The 23539-nt window shown below is 30.0% G+C and overlaps 4 protein-coding genes across 5 annotated transcripts; 3 read left to right on the top strand and 1 right to left on the bottom strand.

Moving 5' to 3' along the window:
• The first annotated feature begins 333 nt into the window (after window positions 1-333).
• LOC138936906 (uncharacterized) lies at window positions 334-1412 on the top strand. The gene is made up of 4 exons (XM_070302695.1): window positions 334-660; window positions 737-835; window positions 998-1117; window positions 1292-1412. Exons 1-4 carry the CDS (start codon window positions 581-583, stop codon window positions 1410-1412), a joined length of 420 nt encoding a protein of 139 aa, XP_070158796.1. The 5' UTR covers window positions 334-580.
• Window positions 1331-10810, bottom strand: LOC138936851 (glutamate receptor ionotropic, delta-2). 2 transcript variants are annotated; one of them, XM_070302609.1, is made up of 10 exons: window positions 10585-10810; window positions 7769-7952; window positions 7202-7386; window positions 5722-5909; window positions 4903-5298; window positions 4451-4621; window positions 3719-3942; window positions 3406-3608; window positions 2663-2928; window positions 1332-2349 (listed from the first exon to the last, which is right to left on the bottom strand). In XM_070302609.1, exons 2-10 carry the CDS (start codon window positions 7941-7943, stop codon window positions 1725-1727), a joined length of 2433 nt encoding a protein of 810 aa, XP_070158710.1. In that variant the 5' UTR covers window positions 7944-7952; window positions 10585-10810; the 3' UTR covers window positions 1332-1724. The 2 variants fall into 2 exon arrangements, with proteins under 2 accessions (XP_070158711.1, XP_070158710.1); XM_070302610.1 differs by lacking the exon at window positions 4451-4621 and having other exon boundaries at window positions 1331-2349.
• On the top strand, window positions 8856-16615 carry LOC138936852 (acyl-CoA Delta-9 desaturase-like). Its single transcript, XM_070302611.1, has 6 exons — window positions 8856-8929; window positions 13607-13886; window positions 14524-14654; window positions 14742-14947; window positions 15267-15449; window positions 15572-16615. The coding sequence occupies exons 2-6, from the start codon at window positions 13625-13627 to the stop codon at window positions 15870-15872; spliced, it is 1083 nt and encodes a 360-aa protein (XP_070158712.1). The 5' UTR covers window positions 8856-8929; window positions 13607-13624; the 3' UTR covers window positions 15873-16615.
• Window positions 16616-19367: 2752 nt separating this feature from the next.
• LOC138937047 (acyl-CoA Delta-9 desaturase-like) lies at window positions 19368-20734 on the top strand. The gene is made up of 5 exons (XM_070302922.1): window positions 19368-19542; window positions 19651-19781; window positions 19921-20126; window positions 20232-20414; window positions 20494-20734. Exons 1-5 carry the CDS (start codon window positions 19368-19370, stop codon window positions 20732-20734), a joined length of 936 nt encoding a protein of 311 aa, XP_070159023.1.
• Window positions 20735-23539: the final 2805 nt, after the last annotated feature.

The following is a 23539-nucleotide window of genomic DNA, read 5'->3' as shown; positions in this document are numbered from 1 at the left end:
CGCTATTATTTCTTTTTAGCTTGCTTATCTAATCTATTCATGCCAATTCTGTGTAAGGAACATAACGATGTCGAGACAATGTCCTTGAAAACGGTGTTATTGATGCTATTTGTTTTCGTATTTACATCGAAGGGCTGCAAAATACGCACTCATCAAAGCGGTGACGAGCATGTTTACACCAGCGCAATTCATTATAATCCTCTGAAAGATTCAAATGTCACTGTTGATCCTTATTGTGACTGTAGCTCGTCTGGTTTTGGGGTGATGCGGATCCCGTATAAATGTGCTGCAAGCATATGTGGCAGGTTACACGTGGATCTATCGTCTGCGTGCGTTAGATGCGGCATGTGTATTGTTGTCGCCGAGGAGGTTCGCCTAAGAATCAGTCTTAGATATCCTTTATATTTATAGCAATGATGTACCAATATTTAATATATAACAATATTGTTATTAATATAAATGCATAGCGTAAAATAAGAATATAATATAAACATAAGAATTTAATTTTGTATTAAGATACATTTTTTCTAATAATACAATTTAATTTTAGATTAATCAAACTCTGCTGGAGATTCACAATATGATGGCGCCTGATGATTGGTTGAATGACACGGAAGTCGTGCTTCTTCTAAGAACTATTTGCGATCATTCTTTTCAACAGTAAATTTTATATTTTTCCATTGCATCACTTTTTGCACAGCACTCTTACTTACTGATACGATTGTAATTATTACAGTTACGGTTTACGAGAAATTGATGGACAGCGATTTATCTCCGACCCATTACCGGGCGATAAGCTTGTCGCTTCGTCTGTCGATGGATTGTGGGAGAAAAAGTGAGATCTTATGAGCAAAAATTTATATTATTCTTAGTTTAGGAAAAATTAAATTTTTATATAAGAAAAAAGCTCGTTAAATTTCGTACATTATCAATATATTAGCTATTCTATCATAAAACAATTCCGTGATTTTTTACTTTAATTATAAGATTCTTGTAGCTTAAGAAATATGTGTCACGAGTATCTTGATGAAATACAAGAGCTACGATTGTATAGAAATTGGAGGAAATGGTGCGAAGATGACGAATATATTCTTAATCTAGAAAATATTCTTTGCAGGTAATGGATATATATATATATATATATATATATATATATATATATATATATATATTGTATATACTGTATTCTTAATTTAAAATTCATTTTTTTAATTTCTTTTTCTGTTTTATTAAATGATTAAATTGTATCCGAGGAACAGATGAAAATTAAAAATCTTTATATTTGTCGCAGAAACGAAATCAGCAATCTACGAGATTGTAGAGGTATAAATAACATACACAAGCGACAAATGCCTACGAAAATTGTCAGTACTCATGTGAAGATTCTAGCTAAATATAATAATTGTAATTGACCATACATTTATCATGTATTTTTGATATATTATTTAAAAAATTATTATATATAAAGTATTATACACATGTAACATTATACACGTTGTTAATTGACATAATAATATTTATAGTTATAGCTTGAATAAAAAAAAAAAAAAGCATCTATTATAATAATTTTAAATTCTGTCAAGAGATGCATGACGCACATTGTACATTGTGAGCTAAAGAATTATCTTGAAATATGGCAGGCATTGCAACAATTATTTTCACAACAATGTTATAGTGATTACACTATATAATGCTTAAAAGATTTTGAGTTGATAAAATAGCATTTAATCGTAAAACGGAAAGGCCCGGGTTCCAGGAATGTTTTCCACATTCGAAATCGGCGGGATTTTCTCGGTCGATTTTAGCTTCCTTTTTGATAAGCCCGAGAAGGAAGACCAAGACGCTCTTTTGGGACCTGCCGATTTTCGTTGTATGTGGAAGCGCGGTTCCAGACCCGGGCCTCTCGATTTTTCAGAGGAAATGTCGCACTGTTGAAAACCGACAAACGACTGCACCTGGCGAGCTTGATTTTGCAGCATGGTCAAATAAGTGGAATCGTAACCACGCAGTCTGCTGGTTGGAAGAGCATCATGAGAATGAAAGTGAGAGTGATCATTGGGGCGATCGTGATCACGATGATGATGATGGAAATGGATATGCGGTATCAAATGATGCTCGCGTAGGCCGCGTACAATAGTTTGGTGCATCTGCTTCCGTTTGTTCCATATCCTCTCAATAATACCGATGGAAACCGCTATAAGCATACCTGCCGTTAGGAGGAAGAAGGCGGAATAAACGTCTGTAAGTCTTGCGCTATGAAAGGCCGCCGATGCCGCGCATCGCGGCATCGTCGGTAACATCCGTTCTTGTATTTTGTCCAAGACGCCGCGTTCGTATATACGTAATATACTGTAAACAAAATTTAAGAATACAGTATCAAATTTACCAGTATCAATTTTAAAAAGACTTTTCTAAGAAAGGATAAAAGATACATGTGTTTATACAATACGTATAAACGTATTCGTAATTATAAAAGTATAAATCATTAAAAAATGTATGCATTTCTATAAATCTATAGATTATTTTAATAATTTATAGATATATTATTTTAATATATAATAAAATATATGTATAAATATATTTTAATAATTTTTTTTTCGTATAAAATATGCTTTTAATATATGGTATAAATTTGACAATTTTATTTATTTTATGTACATACTTTAAATTGATAATCTTTCTATATGGACAACTTTTGGCCATAGGGAGAGCAACAACTGTAAGCGTTTGTGGAAGTAATAGCTCTTTTAAGAGGCATCGCTCTTGTATAAAAGTTGTTTTGAGAGCTCGTCGTGCAAGAGTCGCGCTGACAAAGAATCCGTATCGTCCTTTGACAGCTTTCATAAGTCCGGTTCTCGTTTCCAAACGAGATTCGCGACTATTGAACGCCTTTATGTACAATTGACGTAGATTACTGTCGTTAGCATTCTGAAAGAAGAGTCACATGATATGCGAACAACAATTATAATACATCTGAAACGAATACAAACTATTAGTGCGAGTAATTTCTTTAAGCAAAATTTTTTAAAAAACTTTTAAAGATTTCTAAAATAGAACTTTTGACAAAACAAAATGTCAAAAATCTTGACATTTTATAAATACGTTTCAGCTTTATTTTTACCTATTTACCAAGTTTATTTGTATTCTTAAAACCTAATTTTGTTTAACATCTATATAAATGATACTTATTATTTTTGTTTACGTTGAAGATGGTCTCAAAAAAGGACCGAAACGTTTCCGACTTTTATTATATATGTTTTTTATTCTTTAATAAAATCAATTCCGCCCTATACACTGCGCTGGCTCTTAATTGCCTATGCGTAATTGTTATGAGTATTTTATATTTAAAATTATATCCAAGTATAATCAAGCGATAATAATAATAGTACTTTTACATAATATTACTCTTATGTATGTATCGTCGGCAGCACTGTATCCTAGTTTAAAGTTATTAAGGAGAAGATCCGTGATAGATTTGATTCCTGTGACCTGTACCGATAATATGGACGTGATAAAGCCTGCGTAGGCATTGTACATTACGAGAGAAAATATTAAACTGAATAACAGCAGGGTCTTTCCAGATGGGGTTCGAGGACTCCAAGGTGATCCTAAAAATTCCAATTGTTATGGAGGTATTTTATATGTTACGAAATTAACATACAGATATAATAACGTCAATGTGTTTTATGATAAAAAGAGATGGAAAGAAAAAGAATACCTTGCATGCACATGATACTTAAGCACCAAAGGGCAGATTCCCCGATCCCAATATATCTTTGGTCTTTATGCAAAATAGTTTTTGTGACGTAAATCACTGTCGCCATTGCGATTAACATAATGAAATATGTTCCCGCCACGCAGCCGAGTAATCGGTTGTCAAACGGTTGCAGAAATATATCCCTCATCGTGCCGGTCTCCAATGGGTGATAATAAATGTTCCTCCTGCGTTAGATATTGATAATAATCGTGAAGTGAAGAATCATTTTAGAAGTGTGTATAAATGTATATAACTTATAAAATTTCTTATACTAAAATTTCAAATATCTTCTGCTATTTAATAAGCATTTTCATTCGTTCCGTTGCACATGTTTTCTAGCTTGTTATTTGGCAAAAATAAAAAAAAAATTTCAATTTTTAAAGCGTTTTTCAAATGTTATTTATGTTTTTGTATTGCTTTGATTTCAAATATAAATGTGGATAAATTATAAATTATCAGACAATATTTATATTTAGAGTAATTTTTCTTATTAAATTCGGTGATTATCTATACATTAATTCATACCAATTTAACAATACGTTGGTGAGAAATGTAAATTATAATTTTAATTATCCCTCTACATCACAACCAGAAAAAAGAATATATTTACATTAAGAAATGAGTTTAAAATAAATTTTTGGTTTATTTACGAATCAACTGATCGTTTCGATTTTATTTAAAATTTTTACTGACATGTAACGTATCAGAGGATGACTAAATGTCATTTCTTTCCAACGTTCCTCGTCGTTTGACGTTATGTACCCCAAACCAATATCAACGGTACCTGCCACAACGTCGCCGAGAAGATGGCTCCATACTTTGTTAGTTAACGTACCAAGCTTTTCATGCGGTATTAATTCGATACTGCAAAAAAGTTCATAGATAATTTTGTTTCGCAAAAGATTATTCTACTCTTCCGGACTTCAATTTAATTTTTTGAAAATTTATTTTTTTTTTTCACGGTATTTATTGTCGAAAATTAAAAATAATCCGTGTTGAAAAAATATTTAAGAAAATAGACTAACATGATTAACTGTTTTCGAAGTATTTTCAAAAATTTGTATGGGGTCGGGGGTGTATACCTGGATGTTTTCAAAAAAATATTGGCATTTTAATATATAAACTAGAGCTAAATACTTTTTTACCTGGCGTTTACGCTGTTGGTGACAATAGTGGCAAAATCCAAAAGCGGTTCGATGTCATTAACGGTAGCTTCTGCTTCGGCAATGTCTGTCTGCCCATCACTGGTTCCATTTAATACGCCAAAAATAATGGGAAGACCCTTGAAATCGCTTCTCAGCTTTACGCTTATTGGCGGCTTAAGGGTGTGAGAATCCGGATTCCAAAAACCAAGATATTGAACAATGAGACTCGTATTATCAGAGTGACGTATTTTGTACGTGTGCATCAGATAAAACGATACTGAGCGATTCTCTAAAGTAGCGTAGCTCAGATTGATCGTGGCGTTTTCGACATTACGTCGTTTTGATGGTCCTGTAAATTTGAAACGATCGCCGTAACGTCGGAAAGATCGACATATCCTGTAATAAAATTTACTTGATCATTATTTAATTTAAATGAATTATTAATATTGTTATAGTATAGTGTAATAGATACTTGTTTTAAAAAATGCAAAAAAGAATTTGTATTCAATTTCAATAATTTAAATTAGGAAGATTTAGCATTTTTTGTTATTTGTATATATATATATATTGTATATAAATAGTATATGACCAAATGAAAATTTTGCAGGTATTAAAATAAGCGTTTCTTTCAGTACGATGTAATATGAGTAGAAACAATTAATTTGTTTAAATAAACAAATGATTTGCTTTAATAAATCATTTTGTACTTTAGGATTTTCACATATACTGGTTATAATCATCATATAATCTATAGTAATAGATTACTATGATAATATTTTGCATAAGACATAAGTATGGCATAAAACTGCACTAACTTACTTATCTCGATATTTCTGTGCGTATTTCCAAGAGACAGCATCATTCAATAGTGGCGAAGTAGCTACAACTACGTCGCTATCGATACCAATATTCAAGTCTCGAAGAACGGTGTCGATAGCGGAGTCAGTGTTTCTTGTAGTTACCATAAGCCAGGATATGTAATAGTTGAACAGAAATTTCTGGGAAGCCTGTCGAAATATTCGCTTTAATTATTCTAGCGTTGACAAAAGGTTTATTACTTAGCGTAATTTTTTATAAAATTGTATTTTCATGCAGTAGTTATCAAGATGTTAATAATTTTCGAGCTTTAGGCCATCGAAATCAAATAAATTGTAAAGATATAAATAAATAATGAACAAGATTTTAAAGCTTGATTAATAAGATATAGAATAAGAAAATTTAAAAACTTATTATATGAAAAATGATGATTTATCTCGACATTACTAAAAAAAAAAAAAAAATAAGTTCTAAATTTAAAAAAATTATTAAAAAAGGCATTTTCATTAATATATTTTTAAATTATTTTGAAGATATTTAATTGAAAAAAATAAAAAAAAAATAATGCGAAGATTGTAATAACTGAAAAACATATATTTAAAGTGAAATATTAATATAATAAAAAATAAAGAGAGTACACAAAAAATAGTTATATAGAGATGTGATCTAAATTCTATTGTAAAACAGAATTATTGATTGTAATATGTTTGTTATCTAGAAAGTAGAAGTATAATCATATATTAATTCCGCCGTGGGGAATAATTCAGTGACCATAAAAGAATTGTTTTATCGTGTCATTATCAAAGTCTTTTACGATTATTACGCCATTGGGAATTGATTACGTAAACTAATTTTTTTGCTAACGTTACATAAATATTCGGCATATTTACGTAATATTTATATAGGAAAGTAAAAATATTTATATATTACTAAATATTATAAACTGTCGTTATAACTCTTTTTCTAAAAAATTCTTTTTAACAATAATTGAATAGTCGTTGTACAATTTCTTATTATTAAGGTTAACAAACAAAGTTCTTAATTTTCTAAATATGTCAAATATGCGTGTTATATTATAAATATGCCCCCCCCCCCCCACACACACACATATATATATATATAAACAAATATAAATATAAGGCAAAAATTAACTTTATAAAATAGAGAATAAATCTATATAAAATTGTCTAAAAACATATATTACAGTTACACGTAACAAATTTATATAAAAAAGATTTTTCAATTTTATATATTGTTTAAAAAAAATTGCTTAAGTAAATTATAGAATGTTATGCCATTTTATATTTATAAATTTAATATATATATATATATGTATATATATATATATATATATATATATATATATATATATATATATATATAGAACAAAATAAACTTTTAATGTATATTTATTTAATTCATCTTGAAATGCGTACGTTTTCGACTTTTCTCAGATATATGTATAAATATTAAAGACACATACCATTTGAATAATATTATCAGATGATGTCAGATTGAGTCCGTCTAAGAATACGATGGAGCCAATGCGGTGCGTTGAAACCGTAAGAGCATCCGGTATATTTGGATTTGTTGCTGATTGTAGGGACACGCTGATGCCCTTTTCACCAAAACACTCGATCAACGGCCGGACATAACTAAGGGCACAATCTACATTCGCTCGCAATTAATTAAATCTATTCTTATTGTCGATATTTAACCGACAATACGATTTGAATGCTTCTTCTTCCAACTACGGATTCTTTAAAAAATATAGCGGGGGAGGGGACATCTTTTTATTAAAGAATTTCTTTCATGCAAAGTATTTTTTTAATAACATTTTGTTTAAATTAATTTTTAAATTTTTAACATGCAACGCGTTAATTATTAATTTGTTAAGAGAGATAAGAAATCCGATCATAAGGTATCCGATCTATTTCTCGCTTGCTAGAGATAAAAATAAATCCGTAGATGGAGATGTAAATTCGTAGAAAAGATACCGTTTTCTTTCTCTTCAAAATTTTTTTACTAACAATAAGCCAAAAATACTTACTAAAAGAGCTGATATTATCAAAAAGAACCACTTGGTCCCAAGATCGCCATTTCGCGTATTCTAATACCAATTGTAGTGTCAATGGTGATGTAAAAATGCAAGGTTTTGCGACAATGTGGCCCATCATTAATATCAATAGAATAAACTTTGCATCTTTGAGCACAATCGGCAACATTCTTCAAATCTGAAAAATTAATAAGAATATCATTTTATTTGAAATGGATTGAAAGTTTCTTCTTTATCGTGCACTGATTTTAATAAATGAAAAAATGATAATACACGATATTATATTGAACCTGAATAATGCAATACTTAAGCAATTTTAATTAAATTTGTCTGTACCCTATTTGGATGGTTAATTTTGTTACTGATAACAAACGATTTCAAGAATATAAAAGTTAAGTATAACAATCGTGATGTGCCATCGTTTGTCGAGACTCGTCAAATTTTTAATTCATCATCCGAATGCCGTGTCGACGTACAAAGGTCAACAAGATGATGAATTTTTGACAACGAGAAAGAAGAAAGCTTGACGTTAATTGCTATAACAATGGAAAAAGCAAAAATAAATCACGATTTCGTGCGCGTCACTCTTGTGATCGAACATCAGACGCAGTCTTCTTGATCCCTTAATCTGTATAAATCATCTTTTTATTTTTTTGGAAACTCTATAGAATTGGTTTATATATTGTAGAATTAATAATGTGTAATAGTAAAAATAAACAATACTAAAGCCCGGTTGCACCAATATTCTTTTGGCTTTAAACGAAATTTAAAACTTTTGACTTTTGGCAAAAATTAATGTTATTTGGCTTTTAGACTTTGAACTATAAATTCTTTAAACTATAATTTAATTGTTGATTAACTTTTAGTTTAAAGCCAAATAACATTGATTATTGGCAAAAACCAAAAGTTTTAAGTCTTGCTCTAACATAAGTCAAAATAACATTCGTATAATCAAGCCTAAGTGCAGAAACTGGCAAAACAAAGCCAAGACGCGATTGTTGATGCGCAAACTTTATCATTCATTATATGAATGTCAAGGACAAATGTGTATTATAAATGTACATTTCGAATCGCTTTTGGACCCAGTACATAATAGATCATTGACGGACATATACGTGTTGTCGATTAACTTGTACGGATTCTAATTGGATTTTGGTGAGTTATTTTTCACTTCGTATCACTTATTATCATTTATCGATTGTAATTTAGAATTTAGATTGTAGCAATCAGTATTGTACGGATTAAAGTTTTTTATTTTGTTATTAATGCTGAAAATGGATCAAAAGATGGTCCGAAACATGTCCGTACATTTTTAAGGCATACTTGAAATTTAACAACAAAAACTTTGCGCAACAATAACCTCGCCTTGGCTCTTATTTACCAGTTTTCTCACTTAGTATTGTTAATATTCTGAGCCTATATAATAAGAATAAAAATATTCTATGATAATAATTAGTAATATATTTACATATATTTGTAAATTACGAATCTTCTTTTTCATACAAAAATTTAGTCTTTTTCTTTAAAAAAAATAAAACCTTTTTTTAAAAAAGATTTAGATTTTTTATAAAATATTACCTCTTACAAAAATTTGCTATTTTATGAAAAGGCTGTTTTTATGAAATTATTGAATTTACAATAAGCTTGTAAAACACGCACAAATATACAAATATAGAAAAATTTTATAAATAAATTTTTGCAGCTTTGTATCTTATTGTTAATATAAAACTATTACGTATTACTGACGAGTTGTACATTAAGTAGAATTTTTATTATAATAAATATGCGATGTTTTCTTATTCTAAGTTCTCTTGTTAATATAAAACGTACGAATTCTCTGATGTTTTAATGATTGATCGATCAGTATTGCCACAAACTATTTGCACCTTTTATCATTTAGATCCTAACAAAAGACAGAATCAGTAATGACGACTGATCACATACTAAGAATTATTTTTTTTCTTACAATGTCATTTTGATTCGTGGTCTTCAAAGATAGAAATCAGGATAGACCTTTGTCCATTAGTGAATTAGTTGCGTGAATAATAATCATTATTTGCCATTAACGTAATTTTAAAAGGAAAAAAATAAGAAATAGAAAGTTAGAAATGATATGGAATGAATTCAAACTAAAATGAAGTCAACTATTTATGGATTTGAGCAAGTCAAATTTTTTCCATATTTTACTTTGATTTAAAAAATTATTATATTTACGACTTATTGTTAGAGAATTTACGTAAAATTTTCTGTTAAATTAAACATTATATAAAATATGCTTAATGAGAACTAAGGGAATTTTAATTTATTTAGAATCTCATTTACTCTGTGTGTGTGTGTGTGTGTGTGTGTGTGTGTGTGTGTGTGTGTGTGTGTGTGTGTGTGTGTGTGTGTGACATTTACCTTGAAAAGCCATTTCTATTTGTTTCCAAGATACAGAGCATTAAAGTTTTTTGAAAAAATTTTTTTTTTGTTGATCGAAGGGAGATAATGCAATGAAATTTGTGTGTAGTGTAAAATCTATCGCACACAATACAAAGATACAGTCAATAACACAAGCAACAGAAATAACCACATTTCAACTTACCAGAAACTGTGTATCAATGCACAATGGAAAATGGAATAAGCAATACAAACAAAATTTCCGAGGCGTTGAATTTCCTATTGCCTATTCCATATTTCATTGTACATTGATACATAGTTTCTGGTAAGTTGAAATGTGTTTATTTCTGTTGCCTGTCTTATTCACTGTTCTTATTGTCTGCACCTTTGCATCGTGCGACAGGCTTAAGTTGTAGATGTATTAAACATACAAAAATTAACTTTCCATCTCAACCAGAGACGTCCCAGAGAGAAACACAAGATCCAGATATACGTCTATTAGATGTCGGAGCCATCTATTCTAAAACAACAACTAGAAATATATGAATTAAATGTCATGTAATTTTGTGTCATTGAATTTTTTAGACACTATTAAAACTTAATATTCACACGATAGCAGTGCATTGTTTATGAAACACTCTTTGGGCTGTAAATCATTTCTCGACATTTAATAGACATCTAATAAACCTCTAAAGGTTAATGCAATATGTATGCAACATCATAATAAAAACAGAAAAAAATTTTCTTGTTGGAAAAATAATCTCATAAAAAGTGTTTGTGGTCATACATTAGTATTTACTTCATATCGTCAAGGTCAAATTTTTGTCAATATATCTGTTATGTCCAAACTCGGGGAAGGATGACTCGACGGAAGGACGCAACAATTATTTTTTATTATCCCAAATTTAAACGTCTCGTGGGGTTTGGAATCGGGTCGAACGAACTGACAGGTTTGAAAAGCAGGTAAATGACTGAGTCGCTATTACGCTGGTTATTCAGACGTTCGTTCAGTGGTCCCTTTTCGGTAAGAACGATTCATTCTTATCACCAACTGATGATCGTTACCGCAACATCGCGGAAGGAAGGAATCGTGGAATCGTCAGGACGTAACAATCATGAGTCTGGAGATTAACGATGTTTATGGCTATATCTGATGAGAGAAAAAGATAGCACATCGTATGTCTGTTCTATTTTGCCATCTATTGAGCGTATAGTTATGTATAATAACCGGTATTAATTAGTCCTTAATGAAAATTATACTTTTACGGAAAAATCGCTAGTGATTGACTGCCGCGGGCTTATAATTCATTCACTTACTGCTATGCGCGGTACTATTTATTCTATATATTCGTATTCAAGTTTTTGTCACGAAATGTATATAAAACCTGCAAAAGGCGACTAGTGACAACTATTTACATCACTTTAATTTCTAATACGATACATAAAAATTCAAATATTGAACTGATTTTTATAAAATTGGACAGATATTGCCCGATCGGACATAAAGTGTTCAAATAAATGAAAGTCATTTATTATTGTCTATTTAAGGTAAAATTAGAAATTAACTTCCGTATAAATAAAATCTTTAATTCCATGAATTAAATTATTTAGATTTATCTATATATATTACACATTATAATATATTATTATATATTAACACTGTAATTGGTCTTATTTTTGATGTCAAAAAAACATCAGAGAATGAGATGTTTATTAAATGTCTAAACGAGACCACCATGACGTCTATCTAGATGCGGAAATCCTATCTTAGACGTGTCAAATAGACGTCGACTATACATCTATTCGATTTCATGTTTCTTTCTGTAATAGATATATGGAACTTGACAAGCTTAAATATTTAAATAATATATGTTTGCTTTGTTGCATTTATTGCAATATATTCGCGTATTAAGTCATATCGAATGTTTTAAATGAAGTAATGTGCTGACAATGCAATTTGTAAAAGTGCATACTAATGTAACTCGGAAAAACGATGCAGTTGTGATTTAAACCTGTGAGTAACAAGCACCATTGGATGTCGAGAAAAATTTTTAGGTACGAGCTTAGATGTTTCATATAAATTATAAATTATAATTTTTTCAAAAGACTTGTCTTTCTAAACTACTGGGTACATTGTTATATAAACATTTTGTACAAACTGCTATAGAAACTTATAGAATGGGTTTAATTCAATGATCTTTAAGTCTTTAATCATGTATTGTGATAATAGAATAAAGAATTTTATAACTAATTATTACTTATAACTGTGATCAACACGAGGCTGCAAGAGCAAAAAAAAATTGTCTCAAAAATTCCTGCTTCGTTTTTTTTTAGTTTTAATATTTTAATTTTTTTTTCTCTTTCATGTTTTAATATTTTAATATTTTTTAATATTTTGAAATTGTTATATATATTTGTAGTATATTATAAATTGTTATATATATATTCCATTTTTATATTTGCTTTAACATTATCGAAGGTTAGTATATTTCATATCTTTTTTTTAATACGTTTTTTAAAGAGATAAAATAAAAGCAATTTAAAAATAGATATTTTTTCAGGCCTTAGCTTTTACGAATGTTGGCAATTTCCTTTTCGATTGATAGGATGGCTAAATCGGATAACTGTGTCTGCGTCATTGTACTTCTAAGATAATTTTTTATTATTTTTAATTTGGAAAAAGTTACCTCACCAGTTGCCACAGATATTGGCATAGTTAATAATATTCGAAATTGTTAAATTGGGAAATATTTCCACAAGGCCATTTCCAGCTAATTTATTTAAAAATGGGGATTGCAAGTTGTTTTGTTGTATATTTGAAAAGATTGTTTTATATAGATTTGTCTCGTCAAACAGTTCAATAACATTTATATCAGAACAATTTGTGTTTTTGTTATAAAGTTTTGATTCTAAAGTTTTACATTGATTTAAAGCAACATCGGAATCATTAATGTCATACAGAAATTTGAAAGCGTTACTATGACAATTAAGCTGATTGAATCATTCTTTCAAAGAATTTAGAGCTACATCAATGATATAATTAAAAACCTCTAGAGCGGTCAATTTTCACGCTTTTGGACACTTCAAAAATTATTGGTGCCTATTAAAATTTTACGCCCCTACAAATTTTGCGTCCTACGCTGGAGCGTACCAGCGTACCCCATCCGCACGCCCCGACTGTGATTAAACAAAACTATTTATTATACATATATTAAGAATTAATCTTTATTATAGTTTATAATATAATAGTACAATACCAAGAAAACAGATCGAATAGTAAAAGATGGACGATTTTCAACATTTATTTTTTTTTTTTTTTTTCATTATGCACTGAACTGTATCATTTGTTAATTCGAATAAGCAAATTTTAATTTGTAACCAATTTCTAAAAAAGAAGTAACAATCTACTTCTTATTGGTAATATAAAAATAATATTTTGGATTATCGGTTTAGTGATTTTTATCAACGGAAATGGCACCCAATATAATAAGTACGAGTCTTGAAATGCACGCAAAGGAAGATTTTCAAAAAGAGAAATCTTCAGTCACCACGACGGATGATGAAAATGGTATGCAGAATCAAAACGAAACACGTATAAAGTCTGAAGGATTGTTCAAGTTCAAGACAGAGTTAAAATGGTGGAATATCATATCCATTCTTCTTCTTCACATAAGCATGTTGTATTTCTGTTGCACTTTTAAATGGTTCGAAGATGTCAGGACAACCATTTGGAGTGAGTATTCTTTGAAAAATTGCAGATTTCCTTAATTCGAGTTTTTAACTTGCGGGAAAAAATATTTAAATAAAAAAAATTTTTTTTTTTTAAATGAATGATTTTTTAAATACTTCTTTATATAAATATATGTAAAACTTTCACATATGTAATAATTTGCTTGAAAGTGTATCACGCGTTTATTAAAAATACGTAGTTGCCAACTGCTGAAATCGACATTGACTGATTGAAAGCCAATCGATTAGACTTACATGAGAAAAGAAAAACGCGATAAAAGCTTGACAGCAGACAAACTAAAGCTTTCATTTCTATTATATAACTTTGATTCCATTGTAGACAACGCGTCAATCACTCGCGTCAATTATCAACACATTGTGAATATTTGGCTCGATTTTGAATATATCAAAGTTAAAAATACTAAACTTGATTTTTTAATCAAATAAATAAATTTTAATTTTGATATAATTTTTCACAAAAATTTCTCCTTTTATATTTAATAAAAGTTGCTATAATTTTTAATAGCGTTTTATAATAAACTTATTATACACATGATTATGAAATACATATGATTACATGATTAATTATGTATAATTTTACAATTACATTAATTAATTTGATTGGTCCTTCTTACGTCAAGTGATCATCATGAGTGTGATACAAGGGCTGGGTGTTACTGCCGGTGCTCATCGTTTTTGGACTCATCGAGCTTACAAAGCAAAATGGCCGCTTAGAATTATACTTCTCATTTGCTATACTTCGTCTGGTCAGGTAAATAAATTTTTAGTTAATTTTTTTACTGCAAAAAGAGAAAACTTTTTTTTTATTTTTTTTATTTATTTATTTTTTTTTTTTTAGAATAACCTTTATGATTGGGTGCGAGATCATAGGGTGCATCACAAATACTCGGATACGGATGCGGATCCGCATAACAGCAACAGAGGATTTTTCTTTTCCCACGTTGGCTGGTTGATGATGAAGAAACACCCAGAAGTGATCCGAAAGGGTCGTCAGATCGATATGAGCGATATATTGGCAGATCCTATCACCGTGTTTGGTTGCAAGTAAGTCTGTGTGTGTTAGAGATGTTAATTATTTCACATTATATTATCTGAGAAGCAAAAAAGATGTGTGAAGTTTATTTATATTTTAGATGTAACATACATAAAGACATGTGAAATTTATTTATATTTATACATATAATTTATCTTAAAATGCGTATCTATTATTCTAATACAATCTTTTAGCGCAATCCCTTCTTCTAAAAATTTTTACACTTTTGTATCAATCTTTTTTTCTATCAATAATCTTTCGCAAGACGAGCGATTCTATATAACGAAAAGAATTGTACATGTATACTGACTAATTTATGTTTTTTTGCAGATATTTCTCGATACTAAAATTTATCTTTACCTATCTGCTGCCGATAACGATCCCTGTTTACGGATGGAACGAAACCTGGTCCAGAGCTTTCATATCGCAGATTATGCGTATTATTGTCGGTTTAAACTGCACGTGGAGTGTAAACAGTGTGGCTCACATTTGGGGCTCAAAGCCATACGATATGTAAGCAGATAAATACGTTCAAAATTATATGATTTGTATTTATGGTATATAAACTTGGCTGAAAGAAACTTTAGTGTCTCTTTATCGCACAAGTAATTTTATTTGATTTATTTTAATAACAGGTACATTAATCCAACGGAAAACAGATTCGTCGCCATTATAGCACTCGGTGAGGGCTGGCACAATTATCATCACGCGTTTCCATGGGATTACAAAGCAGCCGAATTAGGCAATTACACGTTCAACTTCGCTACGATGTTTATCGATACCTGCGCAAAAATCGGTTGGGCTTACGATCTCAAGCAACCGTCCAAAGAACTCGTAAAAACCGTCGTAATGAAGAGAGGTGACAAGAATCATTCTCTGCAACAAAGTGTGAATGATACCTCACATCATCCAGACAATAAAAATATTAACAAATAAATAATGACATGGGCAAATGATAGTCAAAGCGCTGGGTGATGGTGAAAATTAATTAATAAATATAAATATGTTTTTCACATTTTTTCGGGATTCAGCAACAGATCATTTGATTAAGATGATGTAGAAGTTTATTGTCAATAGATTTACCAGATTTTCAGAATTAAAAATATTGATAAATGTTTGTATGTGTGTAACAAATGTCGCATTTTAAAATACCGCATTTTAATATGGAGCAGTATTTAAATTTTTTAGACAATCGGGAATTTTAATCAAATCTTGACTTATTCGTTCAACCCGAAAAATATATTTGAATAGTTTAATCAATTCAAACTGATGTCAGACGATTCATATAAACTAAAATGCACAAACTAAAATCCGTAGTAACTAGATAAAAAAAAATTTTATCTGTTTACAACGAATATTGTTATTGTTAAAAAATTTTCTTTAGAATAAAGAATGTTCAAATAGTCACATATTTTATTCAATCAAACAAATTATGTTAAAAAAAGTTTGTTCAAATTTTTTGTCTAGACTTTAATGCAAAACATAATTTTCTTTACATTTTCTTACCATTAATTAATTTACTGGTAATTAATTTTGCAATATATCCGTTATCTCTACTTAATCCATGTTTTTAAAAGAGATATTAAACAATGCATATTATAATATATCCAAACCATTCTATAGATAGAATAGTAAACATCATAGTTATTAAGTAATAAAAAAATTTGTGCTGTTATTAAAATGTTGTTTGTACGAAAAAGAAACTATTATAAATATTCTTTATTGTTATATATGATACTAAATGATAATTTGGTTCTCGTTTATTGCTCCCATATACCTCATTGTGGAACAAGAACATTACTTGCGTTTCCGCTCTGACACAATTTGACTTTATTATTTCGACCACAGGCAAATGAATTCTATTTTCAATCTAATGTATATTGTAGAATATGATCGTACTCGTTGAATGTAAATTTTAGAGAAATAATGGCTCATGCGTGCGCGCTCTGTTTCGGGGATATTATATATATATATATATATCGCGCGAGTAGTAGTAAAACAGATACAAATATCGTATTTTAAAATACCGTATTTCGTATTTTAATACAGAGCAGTATTTAAATTTTTAAAACAATTGGGAATTTTAATCAAACTTTGACTTATTCGTTCAATCCTAAAAATATATTTGAATAATTTAATCAGTTCAAATTGATTTCAGACGATTTACATAAACTAAAATGCATAAATTAAACTCCGTAGGAACTAGACAAAAAAAAATTATCTGTTTACAATGAATATTGTTATTGTTAAAAAATTTTCTTTAGAATAAAGAATGTTCAAATAGTCACATATTTGATTCAATCAAACAAATTATGTTAAAAAAAGTTTGTTCAAATCTTTTGTCTAAACTTTAATGCAAAACATAATTTTCTTTACATTTTTTTATCATTAATTAATTTACTGGTAACTAATTTTGCAATATATCCGTTATCTCTTCTTAATCGCATGTCTTTAAAAGAGATATTAAACAATGCATATTATAATATATCCAAACCATTCTATCTAAACATCATAGTTATTAAGTAATAAAAAAATTTGTGCTGTTATTAAAATGTTGTTTGTACGAAAAAGAAACTATTATAAATATTCTTTATTATTATATATGATACTAAATGAGATAATTTGATTCTCGTTCATTGCTCCCATATACCTCATTGTGATACAAAAACATTACTTGTGTTTCCGCTCTGACACAATTTGACCTTACTAATCCGAACGCAGGCAAATGAATTCTGTTTTCAATCTAATGTATATTGTAGAATATGGTCGTATCCGTTAAATGTAAATTTTAGAGAAATAATGACTTAAGCTAGCGCTAGACTATGCGCGTATTCGAGATTCGTTTATAATTCGTGAATAGTGTGAATGGAAGATTCGTCAAATTCAACCAATCAGATTTCTTTATACCGTTCACAAATCACGAATTGCGAATACATCTGGCGCTAGCTTTATGCGTGCGCGCTCTGTTTTGGGGAGAGAGACATTATATATATATATATACATTTATATATCGCGCGAGTAGTAATAAAACAGAATTTTATTGACCTACGAACATTTCGGTTAAATTGAAGTGCGTGAAGTACTTTGTTTTTCGGATTTTGTGTAAGCTTATTGCATTTTGCATTTAGTTAAGAATGTTTAACAAATTATTTTTAATAAAAATAATTTATAAATTAAAAATTTAAATCAAATATTGTTGCTGTTCGAGATCGAATCTCGAATACTTAAAAAAATAAATTAATAATTATGATCTAGACAAAAATCCGTTCAAATTTGTTGCGCCAACGCGAGAGCTCGCGATTAAATACGGTCACCCGTGAGAGAAAACCGAATATTACAATTAAATTTTAATAACATTGCCGTTTCTACGGCTTGTCGCCAAAAACAAAGAAACGAAAATACATCGATCTCCAGGAAAATCGAAAATCATCCAGCGGTGTCGTAAAGTGTCCCTTGGCAAATCGCCACTTGCACTCGATCCTTAGCTTCGCAGATGACAGTGTTTGCAAACGATTCAAATTCTCGATAGCAAGTTTGCCTTTTAATTTATCGTAAAATCAGCGCTAAATCAACGCACCTCGCTCTAAGAGATTTTTGTCTCTCGCGATAATAAATCTCATCCATCGCGCCTGCGACTGCGATTCCTTGTTCTCACCAACGAATCTCTCTCGCGAAACCGCGCTCCTCGCTCGGTCGCTTGCTGATTCGAGCCCATCTGTAATTAATTGTGAATTAGAGACTTGTAAATAGATATCGACTGTGAAACTTTAACCAGACTTAAGTTTTTGTAAGCTCCTCGCGATTTCTCAATTTTCATCCACGTCGCGCGCAGTTGCTGAAATTTTCCATTTATATTTACATTATTACAGAATTAATTAATTATAATATTAATGATTAAATATCCCTTTTCATTTAATATGTGTTACAAATTATATCGCAATATATTGAGAAATTAACAATTTGAATATCTTAAAGTTAAAATTTCTTGTAAAATCCTGCAAGTTGATAGCTTACATAGAGCAAATCACACAATAAAAACGGATTGTATCTTTTTTGTTTCTTTAATTTTTGTATTTTTTTTAATATCTCGTGTGTTTGTGTGTACGTGCATGCGTTTTCTTTTCAAGATAAGAAAAAATTCTGATACATATATATTTTAATTTAAAATACAAAATTTCTCAAAGATATTTCTTTTTGTGAATGACAGGCATTACGTAATCTTAAAATAGGAATAGATAAAGTATTGACTGCAAAATAATTAATAACAATAAAATTATATAATAAAAAATTATATTAAAAATTATTATATTTTTGACATAAGTGCAGAATATTGTTATGTAACTTATGTGATAGCCATTACACTTTACTATTATATATATTAAATACAAATTTTTTTACAGCGTGACATCCAGTACATCGGAAATTTTTGCAATGAAATTTGAAGAGATTGTAAATAACGGAGTACCGGCGAAAGAACCACATACAATTAATTATGAACGGAAAATTATTTGGAAAAATGTCATCGTTTTCAGTTATATTCATCTTGCCGCCCTTTACGGACTATATCTAGCTTTTTGTTACGCTAGTCTTCGAGCCTTTATGTGGTGTACATATTTTATTTATTTGTGTTGTTCTACATATAAGCTTGAATTACATTAATTATATCAATACAATAATAAAGTATGTATTATCAAAGACCATTTGCAATTTACAGATTTCGGTTTCGGTATGTTTTCGGGTATTGGCGTCACTGCTGGTGCTCATAGATTATGGTGTCATCGATCTTATAAGGCAAAATGGCCAATGAGACTTATTCTTATCATTCTACAGACTGCTACTTTTCAGGTAAGCTTGCTTTTAATTCTTTCCCTTCCTGTTTAAGTATCGTATAGAACTCACATTTTTATGAACCATTGATTAGAGCTTTACATTTTCTTTTTTGTAACGCGATGTTAATTGTTTATTAATAAGTTATATTTTTCAGGGTAACATTTACGAATGGGTCAGAGATCATAGAGTACATCATAAATTCACCGATACTGACGCGGACCCGTATAACGCGCGTAGAGGTTTTTTTTACTCGCATATTGGCTGGCTTATGGTTCGCAAACATCCGGACGTTATCAGGAAGGGTGCCACGGTCGACATGAGCGATCTCGATCGAGATCCTCTCGTGGTCTTTCAAAAAAAGTATGATATAGACACAGTCTGTTCTTACGGAAGCAAATTGGATACATATTATTTTGTTCGCTTGATTTTATTGATATTGTCTCTTTTATTCACATCTTTTTTTAGATGGTACCTATATTTGGCGTTATTTTTATCTTTTGTCGTGCCAACTATAGTACCTTGGTTGGGATGGAGTGAGAATTTGTGGTATGCGTGGCATTGGACCGTTACCAAATATTGCATAAACTTAAATATCACTTGGTCGGTGAATTCTGCGGCTCACATGTGGGGTGTAAAACCATTTGATAAGTACGCACTTGTACTGTATGCGACTCATTATATGCAAACGTGTGCTTCGTGTCTTTGTTTAGAAATATTTATTTTATAGATCAATCACCCCCACCGACAATGCTGGTGTCTCTTTCTTAACGCTTGGCGAAGGTTGGCATAATTATCACCACGTCTTTCCTTGGGATTACAAAGCAGGAGAGTTTGGAAATTATTGGCTCAATTTCACCGCAACTTTTATCGACCTCTGCGCTTATCTAGGTTTAGCTTATGATTTAAAAACTGCATCTGCCGATATGGTAAAGAAACGTGTTCTTCGAAGCAGCGAAATGAGTTACTAACTAATCTAATAAAATTAAATATTATGCCAATCAACTTTTAATCTTTAAGATAAATTTTCTTAAAAGCGAAATTTTGTAAAAAATTTATTTTACATATATAATATATATATTTATATATTTGAATTATTGATTATTGATTGATTAAAATAAAAATACAATTGTAACTCAGTAAATTAACTTATTTTAATATTAATATGCAAGTGTGATGACTTGACTTTTTGTAGCAAAATCGAAAATCTTCATAATGTTGCAACTTAGATTAGATTTCATATATACATATTGTATACATATTTATGTTGTATTGTATTAATATGCAAATGATGACTCATCTTGCTGTAGGAAAAATATCCGAAATGATTTTTTTTCTGTCGAAGTCCGTTCTAAATTGACAATATTAAAAGAAATCGCGTGTCAAATGCATCAATAAGCATTATAAAGAGCATTACTCAGAATGACTGTGGCATTTCCGAGATATCAGCAATAATAAAGTAATATAAACAATTTTAACAGTATGGATTTTTTGATCGATATGTGTCTGTCATATCTCAGTAATATGTATAAATTCTATATAACCTTAAAAATAGAATTTTTGTAGATAATAAGAACATAGAAGCACGCAAATGCACATATTTTATTTCAACGAATATTATAATTTTAATTAAATATAATAAAATGACAAATTATTAACAAATTAAATTATTATCAAAAAGGAAATACAAGATAACAGCTTCTCTCATAATCTAAGCAGACTGCAGAGATCAAATTAAACCGTTATCAAGTGATCAATGCTTATAGCTTAAATAAACGCACGCTGTTACATAAAGCAAATCTTCGGCCGTGAGAATAAATAAATATCAGAAATAAAAAGTGCATGCAAAGTTTTATAAAGCATGACTTTTAAAAAGATGGATAGCTTACACTTGGCGGGCACCTATATATAGGCATATTACGGATGTGATTGGTGCATACACGCGACGATTTTTGCAACAGCCGATCTTTACTACTTCAATCACGTGGACTATGCTTGAACTTTAGCCGAATATAAGCCATTATGTAGTCATTGATTATTCAAGCGTCTTTTTTCGATTATCAATTATTTGCAAGTGAAACAAGTCGAAAAAAATGTCGTGTCCATAGTATTGTCATGCCTACTGAATATTAGTGTGTATAACATACTTGAGCACGTTCCAGATAAGATAGTTTCGAATTTTATTTAAGCGTGATAATTGCATAAAAATAATAATATAAAAATTTTGCAATACCATTATCGCGCGACTGAATTTATGCGATAAAAAAGCCCAATATATCAAGAAGTGCGAAGTCTCCTATTCGGAATTTTTAATATTTCACGCAATTCTGCTCTAAATATACGATGCTCTTTAATCTTCTCTGCGGAAATCACGCCACCATTAATCAAGTAAACATTCAACTTTTTGATAATATTTCTTAAATTATTTCATATAAGTCTGTGTATTTTGTCACGTTTAAATATATGACTTCTCTATAGAAATCACGCCATCATTAATCAGCAAATATTCAGATTTTTCGATAATATTTTTGAAATTATTTTATATAAATCTGTGCTTCCTCGCATTTAAATATATGATGTTATACTAAATGTTTCTTATCGATCATCATGCATTATAAATATATAACAACATATGAGCTTGCAATCATCTACGTATAAAGGGAGGATAAAGCGTGAACATTCACTTTTATTTTTCATTCGATGCTTTCAATACGAAATGATGTTTATAATTATACACTACGATATGGGTTTTCAGTTTTCAGCGCAAAGCAAGATTTACATTACGATCTTTCAAATTACGATCGCCGTAACGTATCGTGAAAAGCAATTTAAATTGAAAAATGAATTATATCGTGAGACAGTATTATCAATTTTTTAATTTAATTTTTACCGGATATTTGTATCTGAAAGTGCGTAAAAAAAAAAACGAATACGAACCATTGGTGTGAGGGAGATTTTTCGGAGAAGAATCTAGTTTGGTGATTGATTTAACCTATTAAAGGAACTCCGTTTTCATGATCCATTTCTTTTAAAGCATTCATTTCTTTTGGCATTTTTGAATCCTGCATTTTCTTTATCATATATTTCGGGATGCGCCCTCACACGCTCTAATAAAACGTCGTTAATCGACAGCCCGACTTGACAGAACGCGACGTCAAAGCTTGATATTGGCAAGCTTTCTCACGTCACGTTAAATTCTAATATTTATTTTACGTTACGTCAAAGTCAGTCGTAATTGACAACATAGAAAACATTGTGTTTAGATTTTACGTTACTTCACGTCCCGTTACGTAAAGTTTATCGTAATCCCGGCTTAACAAATTCATGTGGATATAATTATAAATTTTGTTTTGCACTAAAAGCAGCAGGAAAATCGGATGAATATCACAAAAACTTTTAAACGCGTAAAGAGTCTCTCCTAGATCCAATATTGAATCTTTCATTGTCAGTCTACATCGAACTTCTCGCTTTACGCGTGCTTATATTTATTAATGAATTTTAATAAGCAGTAAGTGGTGAGAATAGAAAAATTCTTGGTAGGTTACTCAGAGTCACGATAACAGTCAAACAGATTTTAACAATAACAATCAAAGTTGATAATAATTTTTTATTTTTCTTATAAATTAATATGCAATGAGCGCTATTTGAAAAAAGATCGATCGATTCGTGCGAGTGTAAACGCACAACGAGAAGAGACAATGGTTTGCAGTCATTAGACGCAACAAAGTTTTGGGAGAAGCGCTCTACAAATGACAACGGTTACGTACGAGCGGTAT

The sequence above is a fragment of the Polyergus mexicanus genome, unplaced genomic scaffold (genome assembly GCF_030449975.1).
Source record: "Polyergus mexicanus isolate NDT 795.1 unplaced genomic scaffold, iyPolMexi1.0 SCAF_10, whole genome shotgun sequence".
NCBI lineage: Eukaryota > Metazoa > Arthropoda > Insecta > Hymenoptera > Formicidae > Polyergus > Polyergus mexicanus.
The sequence above is the reverse complement of the archived record's forward strand: the minus strand, read 5'-3'. Positions and strand labels throughout refer to the sequence as shown.